General features: G+C 45.5%; 1 protein-coding gene across 2 annotated transcripts in view; it reads left to right on the plus strand.

Moving 5' to 3' along the window:
- The window catches only part of kank4 (KN motif and ankyrin repeat domains 4), a 66,733-nt gene extending 56,296 nt beyond the window's left edge, over positions 1-10,437 (plus strand). For both annotated transcript variants that reach the window (XM_056415161.1, XM_056415162.1), the window contains exons 5-10: positions 3,530-3,829; positions 5,042-5,126; positions 5,690-5,909; positions 6,000-6,142; positions 6,738-6,938; positions 9,540-10,437. In XM_056415161.1, coding sequence (XP_056271136.1) covers positions 3,530-3,829; positions 5,042-5,126; positions 5,690-5,909; positions 6,000-6,142; positions 6,738-6,938; positions 9,540-9,659 — 1,069 coding nt within the window. In that variant the 3' untranslated portion in view covers positions 9,660-10,437. The remainder of the gene's footprint in view (positions 1-3,529; positions 3,830-5,041; positions 5,127-5,689; positions 5,910-5,999; positions 6,143-6,737; positions 6,939-9,539) is intronic.
- The last annotated feature ends 1,834 nt before the right edge of the window (positions 10,438-12,271 follow it).

Genomic DNA, 12,271 nt, shown 5'->3' on the forward strand with positions numbered 1-12,271 from the left:
GATGATATTTAATAATGAGACAAAAACATGTCAGGCAACAATATTTTCTTTGACTATCTTTAGTCTCCGGCCCACACACAGGAAGTGGGCTGCTGTTTGCATTTATTCTCTCTGGATAGTCGAACCCTATCTTGAGCTCCTCTGGAATCCAGAGAATGCTGTGGCCCCTGAACGCCTCTTGTGGTGTGTGTGTGTGTGTGTGTGTGTGTGTGCCTTCAAATAAGCATGAATCAGTGGCATTCAGACTTATCTGATCGTTGGCCTCACAGAGGTTCCTTCATGATACATTTAAATGAACACACACACACACACACACCTACACACACACAGCGAACAGAGTCGGGTTTTGTCCAAGCTTGCGTATGTGAGTGTGCAAACATGCCAATGGATTTTCATGTGTATGTTTCACTGTGTGAAGGATGTGTTGGACATGTGTGCCGACATCGTGTCACGCTCGAGGTCTCCGGGTCTCGAGGTCTCCGTCTCTCGAGGTCTCCGTCTCTCGAGTTCTCCATCTCTCGAGGTCTCCGGGTCTCGAGGTCTGCGGGTCTCGAGGTCTGCGGGTCTCGAGGTCTCCGGGTCTCGAGGTCTCCGGGTCTCGATGTCTCGAGGTCTGCGGGTCTCCGGGTCTCGAGGTCTCGAGGTCTGCGGGTCTCCGGGTCTCGAGGTCTGCGGGTCTCCGGGTCTCGAGGTCTCTGTCTCTCGAGGTCTCCGGGTCTCCGGGTCTCGAGGTCTCTGTCTCTCGAGGTCTCCGGGTCTCCGGGTCTCGAGGTCTCCGGGTCTCGAGGTCTCTGTCTCTCGAGGTCTCCGGGTCTCCGGGTCTCGAGGTCTCCGGGTCTCGAGGTCTCTGTCTCTCGAGGTCTCCGGGTCTCCGGGTCTCGAGGTCTCTGTCTCTCGAGGTCTCCGGGTCTCGAGGTCTCCGGGTCTCGAGGTCTGCGGGTCTCCGGGTCTCGAGGTCTCTGTCTCTCGAGGTCTCCGGGTCTCGAGGTCTCGAGGTCTCCGGGTCTCCGGGTCTCGAGGTCTCCGGGTCTCGAGGTCTCTGTCTCTCGAGGTCTCCGTCTCTCGAGGTCTCCGGGTCTCGAGGTCTCTGTCTCGAGGTCTCCGTCTCTCGAGGTCTCCGGGTCTCGAGGTCTCTGTCTCTCGAGGTCTCCGTCTCTCGAGGTCTCCGGGTCTCGAGGTCTCTGTCTCACGAGGTCTCTGTCTCTCGAGGTCTCCGGGTCTCGAGGTCTCTGTCTCTCGAGGTCTCCGTCTCTCGAGGTCTCCGTCTCTCGAGGTCTCCGTCTCTCGAGGTCTCTGTCTCTCGAGGTCTCCGGGTCTCGAGGTCTCCGTCTCTCGAGGTCTCCGTCTCTCGAGGTCTCCGTCTCTCGAGGTCTCTGTCTCTCGAGGTCTCCGGGTCTCGAGGTCTCCGGGTCTCGAGGTCTCCGTCTCTCGAGGTCTCGTCTCTCGAGGTCTCTGTCTCTCGAGGTCTCCGGGTCTCGAGGTCTCCGGGTCTCGAGGTCTCCGGGTCTCGAGGTCTCCGTCTCGAGGTCTCCGCTCTCGAGGTCTCTGTCTCGAGGTCTCCGGTCTCGAGGTCTCCGTCTCGAGGTCTCCGTCTCGAGGTCTCCGCCTCGAGGTCTCCGTCTCGAGGTCTCTCTCTCGAGGTCTCCGGGTCTCGAGGTCTCTGTCTCTCGAGGTCTCCGTCTCTCGAGGTCTCCGTCTCTCGAGGTCTCCGTCTCTCGAGGTCTCTGTCTCTCGAGGTCTCTGTCTCTCGAGGTCTCTGTCTCGAGGTCTCCGTCTCTCGAGGTCTCCGTCTCGAGGTCTCCGCCTCGAGGTCTCCGTCTCTCGAGGTCTCCGTCTCTCGAGGTCTCCGGTCTCGAGGTCTCCGCCTCGAGGTCTCTGTCTCTCGAGGTCTCCGCTCGAGGTCTCCGTCTCGAGGTCTCCGTCCTCGAGGTCTCCGGGTCTCCGTCTCGAGGTCTCCGTCTCGAGGTCTCCGGTCTCGAGGTCTCTGCTCGAGGTCTCCGCGAGGTCTCCGTCTCTCGAGGTCTCCGGGTCTCGAGGTCTCCGTCTCTCGAGGTCTCCGTCTCTCGAGGTCTCCGGGTCTCGAGGTCTCCGTCTCTCGAGGTCTCCGGGTCTCGAGGTCTCCGGGTCTCGAGGTCTCCGTCTCTCGAGGTCTCCGGGTCTCGAGGTCTCCGTCTCTCGAGGTCTCCGTCTCTCGAGGTCTCCGGGTCTCGAGGTCTCCGTCTCTCGAGGTCTCTGTCTCTCGAGGTCTCTGTCTCTCGAGGTCTCCGTCTCTCGAGGTCTCTGTCTCTCGAGGTCTCCGGGTCTCCGTCTCTCGAGGTCTCCGTCTCTCGAGGTCTCCGTCTCTCGAGGTCTCCGGGTCTCGAGGTCTCCGTCTCTCGAGGTCTCTGTCTCTCGAGGTCTCTGTCTCTCGAGGTCTCCGTCTCTCGAGGTCTCCGTCTCTCGAGGTCTCCGGGTCTCGAGGTCTCCGGGTCTCGAGGACTCCGGGTCTCGAGGTCTCCGGGTCTCGAGGTCTTTGTCTCTCGAGGTCTCCGTCTCTCGAGGTCTCCGGGTCTCGAGGTCTCCGTCTCTCGAGGTCTCCGGGTCTCGAGGTCTCCGGGTCTCGAGGACTCCGGGTCTCGAGGTCTCCGGGTCTCGAGGTCTTTGTCTCTCGAGGTCTCCGTCTCTCGAGGTCTCCGGGTCTCGAGGTCTCCGTCTCTCGAGGTCTCCGGGTCTCGAGGTCTCCGGGTCTCGAGGTCTCCGGGTCTCGAGGTCTTTGTCTCTCGAGGTCTCCGGGTCTCGAGGTCTCCGTCTCTCGAGGTCTCCGTCTCTCGAGGTCTCCGTCTCTCGAGGTCTCCGTCTCTCGAGGTCTCCGGGTCTCGAGGTCTCCGGGTCTCGAGGATAACGATCTGTTTGTGTTCATCCAGCCTTGGCCTCTGTTGACTTATCGGCTTCCCTATTAGTTTTTAGCTGCTTAGGTCTTTTATTGATTTGGCTGCTTCTGTATCCGTGTCTAATTTCTGTGTACACGTAACTTTAATTAGTTAAATGTTCCTAAGCCAACGACAGACCAACCGTTGTCCATCCTGCATCATTTACAGATGGATATCTGTTAAACTATCATTTATTTTCTCACTCTTTAGCTCCCCTTTAGGTATTCATTAGGAGGATACAAAAGCTTTATTCTAGATCACAGGTGTCAAAGACAAGGCCCGGGGGCCGACTCGCGGCCCGCCACGTCATTTTATGTGGCCCGTGGCGGCTTTCGAGACATATGATCACCTTTTTCTTCAAGAAATGTGAGAAAAATATCCTGTGCTTTTATTTTGAAGGTTTCAAATGAAATGGATTTATTAGAGAAATGTTCTTATGTATAATATTTCTACAGTCAAATATTCAATAATGAAATGCAAAGAGAGTTATTTAACCATACATATGGGAGTAGTTTATACTATGTTTCACTTCCAACCCCTTGAGGGCAGCCATGATGATTTTTTGTGTCTATGCCTCTATGAAAATTGTGCATGTCTACTTGCTTTGTGTCCACCTCCAGCTACGAGTCGACGTCCAGCGAAGAGTCCAGCGGTGATGAGAAGTCAAAGGTCGAGGTAGAGGAGGTAGAGGAGGTGGAGGAAGAAGAGGTAGAAAGCTCGGAACCGGAGGTCCAGAAGGAAAAAGAGGCGGAGCCTCAGCCAGAAGACAAGTCGAGTGAGGAGGGAGCGGCGACGGAGCAGAAGGAGGATGCGGAGGTCTCCGCTGAGGGAGGAGGTGCCGTGGCTGCAGAGGAGGAGGCTGAGCGAGGCCTTCTGGACATCGGGGGCAGCCAGGAGCTCCTGGAGGAGCAGGCTGAAGGGTGAGAGCGACGGGGAAGCTTGGTTCATCCCAGTCAGGGGGGACGTCGTAGCTGTGGAGCCTGGAAAGAGACAGATGGTTACCCATTAACTGGGATTGGTCAGCACCGGCTTCTGTCTGTGGCCCGTACAGATGTTATTCATAGTGGAAAGTGCATGGGGCAAGTTTTTATTTATTTTTAAAGGCTAGTGAATCCTTTTTTTTTTATGTCACAAAGCATGATATATATATAATTTATATTTCTCTATATATATTTCTATGTATATATCTATGTATATATATATTTCCGTATATATATATATATATTTCTATATACATATTTTTATGTATATATATTTTTTTATTTCCATATATATTTCTATATATATATATTTATATATTTATATATTTATATATATTTATATTTATATTTATATGTATTTCCATATATATATAATTATATTTATACATTCGTATTTTTATATATATACTGTATATATAAATGTATATATATAAGTCTGAATGACGCTTCAATATACCGCCCCCGCCGCCCAAACACACATGCACACACAAACACACCCACACACACACACCTAAACGTACACACATACGTCCAATTAAAACACAATCATACCTACTTACACTTTCGTACAACCCCCACTTACCTCTTAATATATCGCACAGGTTCACACGATAAGCCTCTGTTTCACACACACACACACACACACACACACACACACACACACACACACACACACACACACACACTTTACATGCACACTAGTCTCCACGGACATCACTGTGTGTGCCAGCACAAGCGAGAACAACTTGCTCCTCACAGCACACACTCCACCCCCCAGTGCTGGGCGTCCACAACACAAAGCCATTAACCAGCAGTGCTGTCCTTCCTGTCACTGACCGTCACTCATCGGCCTCAGGTATGCAGACGGGGTTGAGGCCCCCGGGCCAGACAGTAGACGGGGCCCCTGTGAGAGAAGGCGGGACTTATATTAACTCGTCACTCAGCACTTGTCCGATAAAGGGATATGTTACCTTTGGCAATATGTACACAGTAACTGATGGAGACACATGCTGGCCATATGTTAGGGAAAGAACAGATTTTGGGGTGTTTTCGTTTTACATTTTTTATGAAAATTAAAAATGCTTTTTGAAAAATTGTTTGGGGATGGGATGAAAATAAATAAAGATGGTGCCACCTGGTCTTTGTGTGCAGGGAGAAGGTTGACCAGGGTTTCATCGACGCCTGCCTCTATGTTAAAGACCGAATGGAAGAGGTTTCATCACCAGACAAAGAAATGGTAAGACTTTTATTTCGGCTGTCGAAAAATTCATTTTAACCATATACTTTTATTTATTTTATTTTCTATGTACTTAATCAAATCTGATTTGACTGAAAAAAAATATGTGACTGCAAAAATAAAAAAAGATGTACAAAAAATATTTTTAAGGAAGAAAAAAATGCTTTTGGTGTAAAGAAATTAATGTTTTTGAGAAAAAAAATAATATATTTTTGAGTACATCTTTTAAATGTTTTTATATGAAAAAAAAAATTTTAATAAAAAAATAAATGATATTGAGTAATGAAATAAATGTTTTTGAGTAAATAAATCAATGTTGTTGAGTAAAAAAAAATTGTTTGTGTAAAAAAATATTTTTCCTTTAGGTAAAATGCTTCAGATTCTTTCTCGATGTTGTGTCAGAGCTCTTTGACTTCACTGACTGGATTTATGTGCTTTAAAGGGCCGTTCCGTAGGCAGAAAATGCAAGCTGCTCAACAACATAAACAAATTGATGAAACACACAACAACAAAAAAGCTGCCGGGTGCTTTCTATCGGTTGACTCCTCCCTCTCTCTCCCCAGCGCCAGGTTCTGATGGTGCTCTACCAGGAGTGGTTCAAGATCTCCAGCCAGAAGGAGTCGCAGGTGGACACCGTCAGATCGTACCTGAGGCGAGTGGGCTTGACCACGCCCACTCTGCTGCCCTACGTGGTGAACCTGACCGACGGCAACGGGAACATGGCGCTCCACTACAGTGTGTCGCATTCAAACTTCCCCGTGGTCAAACTGCTGCTGGACACTGGTGAGAGGCAACCACACACACACACACACACACACACAAATGAGATGAAATTCCCTCTTTTACTTATTCAGAACTTATTTGTGCGTTCAGGTCTTTGTGAGACGGACAATGTGAACAAGGCCGGCTACACCCCCGTGATGCTCGGCGCACTGACGGCTGCCGAGAGCTCCGATGACCTGGAGGTTGCGCAACAACTGCTGAGACTGGGAGACGTCAATGCATGCTCCAGACAGGTAATATATATATATATATATATATATATATATACAGTATATATACATATTTATATCTACATATAGAAACATATGCCTGCACTGAATCATTGGGTCCACTAAACCGACTGAATATTGAAGGATTTGCTCTGTTGTTTGATGTGTTGTTGTTGTTGTTGTTGTTGTTGTTGTAGTTGTACATGAAGTTGTATTTCAGTCGGGGGATTTAATAACTCCTCTGGGAAAATCTGTGTATTTTAGGAAATGTTTCAATGCTGCGTTCACACAAAAAAGTCGTATTCGCGTGAGTTTACTCGCTTGATGATTCGCGCCTCAGAGGGGGCGGGGCTTATCTCTGTGGCTTATCTCCGTGGAAACAGTTATCATTTCCTTCATCCACCACGGAAGAACTAACCGCTAGTTCTGCTTCATACTTGTTGAGGACGTCACACAAAACATCGGAACATCTAACGCCCTCGTGAATGATAACAATAAGATCATATATATATATTTCTATATATATATATTACGTTTTTGTTGTGAACGCAGCATGAGCCGATGAAACACAGTCCAGATAAAAAGGATTGAGCCAACTCTCTTAGCTCTTTCTCTCCAGGCGGGCCAGACGGCGCTCATGCTGGCGGTGAGCCACGGCCGCGTCGCCATGGTGAAGCTGCTCCTGAGCCGCGGCGCGGACGTGAACGCCCAGGACCGCGAGGGCTCCACGGCCCTGATGTGCGCCAGCGAGCACGGACACACCAACATCGTCCGCATGCTGCTGGAGACGGGGCGCTGCCACACCGGCCTCGCGGACAAGGTACACGCCACGCCGCGAAGTTCAAACGAGATTTAAATGAGATTTAAATGAGATTTAAATGTGCTCTCTGAGGTGATCACGGCTTCATTTAACATTGAGTCATGGAATCTTTTTTAAAAAGTCATTGAAAAAAATGTAAATCACAAAAGTTTTGGAAAAGTCATATACACATGTTCATTTACGCAATTTGATTAAAAGAATAGACATTTATATCAACACTTATTCTTTTAATCAAACTATTGTCTCTCATTCATTTGTGTAATTTTCACAAAATGTTTGGTCATCGAAATTTGGTTTAACGGTTATGGAAAGGTCATGGAAAGGTCATGGAAAGGTCATGTAAATCCTTGGCCAAGATGTGTATGACCCCTGAACATAGAGTACAGGAATCGTACGGTCATGGAAAACCTGGAAAAGTCAAAATTGTTATTTTCAGGCCTGGGAAGTTCCTTGAAAATAATTTAAATCCCCAACATTTAGGAGAAGTCCTGGAAATTAGTTCTATTCATATTTTCATTTACGTAGTTTGTTTAAAAGAATAAACATTTATATCAATATTTTTTCATTTTTAATCAAACACATTCATTTGTGTCATTTTCACAACATGTTTGGTCATGGAAATTGTGTTTAAAGGTTATGGAAAGGTCATGGAAAGGTCATGGAAATCCATTGGTCAACATGTGTATGAACCCTGAATCTGCAGTACAGGAATCGTACGGTCATGTAAAACCTGGAAAAGTCATGGAATAAAAAAAAGAAGGTATTTCCACGTCTGGAAAAGTCCTTTGAAAAAATGTTTATATTCCAAAAAAAATTTCAACTCATGGGAATTTGTTATATTAATATTTTAATTTACGCAGTTTGATTAAAATAATACGCATTTCTATCAATATGTTTGTCTTTTTTAATCAAACTATTGTCTCTCATTCATTTGTGTCATTTTCACCAAATATTTGGTCATGGAAATTTGGTTTAAAGGTTATGGAAAGGTCGTTGAAAGGTCATGGTCAACATGTGTATGAACCCTAATTCAAACGCCTAGTTATCCGCCTGCTGGTCCAAGGTCACAGGGGTCACGGTGGCTCACACACACACACACATCACTCGGCATCGGTTGCCCGGTCCGGTGGCTGTGTGGCCCACACGTTGTGGATTGATTGTTCAACCGAGTACATTATTGATTTCTCTGGATGGTCGATTCTCCTCCGCAGCAGTCAGAGAACGCCATGACACGACTGCAATACTGCCGCAGTTCATAAGCCCCGCCTCCACGCCGGCGTCAAACTGTGAGCTTTTTGAGTCTTGGATCACAAAGGAAACGAGTGTTACCACTCCGTATGAAACGTGTTGCTGCATCCGACGCGACTGTAACGGTCGAGCATTATCGGGAAGCCGAGGCGTGTGAACTGGGACGTGACGACTGGAGTCTTATTTTTGGTTTTCACTCACGCTGTGATCCAAAAAAATACTTTTCTTTCTTCTTTTTTTATTGTTTGTGTTTTATTTTGTTTGTCTGAAACTTTGTTTAATGTGCTGGCCAGGAAACTCAATGAGGCTGTTCCTGGTTAAATACATATAAATAAAATAAATGAAATTAATGAAATAAAACTATTAAAACTAACACATAAAATCAATCAATAATTCAATAAAAAAAATATAAAAAAATGAATGAAATAAATAAATAAAATAAATAAAATAAATAAAATAAATAAAATAAAAGCACAGTTCAGCATGATGGGACTCCAGAGGATGCGATGTTAGCCCCTAAATCACGAGGAGTCTTCAGTGCAAGTGTTCTCTTTGACCTGGATTTTATTTTTATCACATGGATATTCATCTATACAGGGGCCTCTGGTAGATTATTTGTGTGTCACTCCATGACAACACATGGGCGTGCCTCATATTGAAAGCTTGTCAGACATGCAAGCAATTTAAAATTGAAATGCAAGTAAGTCAAACGGTCTGTGGAATATACACAAACTATAATACACAGGAGTTTTGAGATGTGTGTGTCCGCCCCTGAGACAGGAGGTCTCTCTCTGTACGCAGCATTGACTATTCTAGTTTGCTTTAATCTCTAATATTGAGACTTTGATGGAAAGAATAAAAAGGAAACGGCGTAACAATGATGCAGCGAGTTACAAACAGCTTTATAGGGCAACGTTCTTCCTTCTTAAATCTTATATTTAGGGTCGAGCTCACGCTGCCAATCTCAAAACTTTACCAAGATGTGATGGAGCATTATTATTTGTGATGATTGGGAGTAAAGCGCGGCCCCGAGGAACCAGCATGAGACGGCAACACATATCTGAGATGTTCAAGTCAAGTCAGTTTATTTGATATAGTCCAAGATCACGAATTACGAATTTGATGACTGACCTTTGACCTCACATCGTATCAGGAAAAAAAACTTACAAAAATAGAAAAAATAGCTTTTACTGGGAAAAAAAGGGGGACAAATGATGTTTACAGCTCAGTAGTAAAGGCAGCGTTGAGGTAATGTGGAGCAACACAACTCTGCCACCATCAGGATGAGAGGAGTCACTGCGATGGCCTTTCGGTTGATAACTGTGACGTTTTCTTCTGTTTTTTCACCCCCAGAATGGACAGACAGCGGTGACGGTGGCAGAAGCCGCCTCCCACCAGGTGATAGTTGACCTTCTGAAGGCCCGAGCTGACCCCAGAGCCTCCGAGGCCTCGTGTACATCGGACCTCCTCTGAACCGGGCCGCACCCTGACACCCATCAGTTTTCTGTTAGAGGGGAAAGGAATTGAATTAAAGGCACGACGACACCCTACGAGACTCAGTATGACCAGTGAAAATACAAAAAGTGGATAAACTCGGGTTAACCTTGAATCTATTCAGTTCAATTTGTTTATTTTATATAGCCCGATATCACAAATTACAAATTTGCCCTCGGAGGGCTTTACAACCTGTACACGTACGACATCCCTGACCTTTGACCTCACATGGGATCAGGGAAAACTCCCAAGAAATAGAAGAAAAAAAACTTTCACGGGGGAAAAAAAGAGGAGGAAACCTTCAGGAGAGCAACAGAGGAGGATCCCTCTCCAGGATGGACAGAAGCAATAGATGTCATGTGACCAGAATGAAGAGTCACAGAGTGTGTGAACATCTTAATCTACACTAAACCTCGGAGACGCACACATTTTTTATTCTTCCACACCTCTGCCAACGCGCTCCGTGGGTGTTTATGGATTCGCTGCATTCAACCAATCGGCCGACAGACGGCAAAACGAGGCTCGGTCGATTTTTGATGATGAGGCGTTGCCGTGGTGACAAGCGTGATTGACAGCCTAGGAGACACGGTGAGGATACATGATAGGAGCAGCAGGGAAGGACGCTCCGGCGAGAGGACGAAGAGACGCTCCGGCAGGCTGCTGCTCCTTTAACATTTAGCTCTTCAGAGAAGCAAAATACTAAGCACATTATCTACCTTTTCAAATATATATGATATTAAATATGACATCATTTCTATTTTTTTCCTTCCTGTCATGGCGGTGGCATTATTATTTTCATATTTGGACAATATTGAGAACACCAGTACCAGTAACTGTATTTTCTACTGCACTTTTTTTATGGTGTTTTATTGTGTAAACAGTCCTCTCTAAGAAACTATATATATATTTTTGTTTTTGTTTTGTTTTGTTATATATATATATATATATATATATATACATACATATATATCCAAAAGTGTGAATTATCAAAAAAATTATATTATAGAATAGAAAGTCTGGTGGAATGTCACCTTTATTCAGTGGATATTTGACAATATTTATTGTCTTGTTTTTGCCATAGTAATGATGTTTTTGGGTGAATTATTGAACAAAACAAAAAAAACGTTTATTTGGAGACGACATGTTTTCTGTTGGGACACAAAATAAATTAGTTTTTTATAACCACAACATCACCAGAAGATATAAGAAGATTGTAGAGTTCAGAAGGTGCCGCATGCCAATACAGTTAGCCCCCCTAGTGGCTGGCTGACGAAACTACAGTATGTTGTAATACTGTCAGTTTAATGATTAACATCTCTCTCTCTTTCTCTTTCCTCTCATCTCTCTCTCTTGCTCTCTTTCTCATTTATCTCTCGCTCTTTCCATCTACTTTCTCTATTTCTATCTCTCTCGCTCTTTCCATGTCCTCTCTCTCTCGTCTCGCTCTCATCTCTCTCTCTCGCTCTCTTTCCATGTCCTCTCTCTTTCATCTCTCTCTCATCTCTCTCTTTCTCTTTCCATGTCTTCTCATCTCTCTCTTTCTATGTCCTCTCTCTCATCTCTCTCTGATTTCTCTCTCTATCTTTCTCTTTCCATGTCCTCTCTCCCTCTCTATCTCTCACATTCTTTCCATGTCCTCTCTCTCATCTCACTCTTATCTCTCCCTCTCTCTCTCCCCCCCCCTCTCTCCGTCCCATATGATGTAATGTTCGCCCTGCTCGTTTTCCAATCAGATCTTGTCTGCGGCGGCTACAGGATGCACAATGAATGTCGAGTCGGCTCCGAAACATTCCAGTAAAAACTAAATGTGGCGAGTGGAAGTCGCAGCGGCATCGACCACGCGGACTAACAGAGGGGATGAGGCTGCATGTTGTTTACTGAAGACACTTCATCTTGATTACAAAGATCTGATCCGTCTTCAAGTGACTCACACTGGCTCATATTTCAAAAAATAATACGTTAAAACCAAAAGGAATGGGAAAAAAAGAAGCGATATTTATAAAATACTAACTTTTAAACCAGAAAAATTGTTCAGAGGACCGTATATTACATTTAAATAAGATACTTTGTGGACGTCTTCTTCCGTTCCTCCACAAACGCACACCCGTATTCCTCAAGAAACTTTAGACTGGGAGCTTACTGGTCTGATTCAATGTTTACAACTTCACAGCTTCCCCGTCAGTGACCCCCCCCCCCCCCCCCTGCAGAAAACCCCCAAATATCCAGCAGGTATGCAGGAAGTGGACAGAAAACAACGGGATCAATAACTTTAGGGCTGTCTTTAGTTGACTTAATTGAAAGATCTGCACAAATCCACAAAGACTCACACAAAAGCCTGACTTTAAATCGGTTGTTTCCCAGAGGTGAGATCATAGGATGCTTGGAAATAAGTAATATAAAAAAGATATCTGACTAAGAGTAAAGGAGTGCAGCTCTAGGAAACAAGAGAAGGACATAACTATATATGTTTTGAAAAGTTGACTTTTTAATTGAAGCTTGAAAAGAAACTTTAAAGAGGAGTTTACTGGTCCAATTCAATGTTTACACACCTTCAGTGACCCCCTATAGAAAACCCCAACATGTCCAGCAGG

This window comes from Pseudoliparis swirei, chromosome 5, assembly GCF_029220125.1.
Source record: "Pseudoliparis swirei isolate HS2019 ecotype Mariana Trench chromosome 5, NWPU_hadal_v1, whole genome shotgun sequence".
NCBI classification, from domain to species: Eukaryota; Metazoa; Chordata; class Actinopteri; order Perciformes; family Liparidae; genus Pseudoliparis; species Pseudoliparis swirei.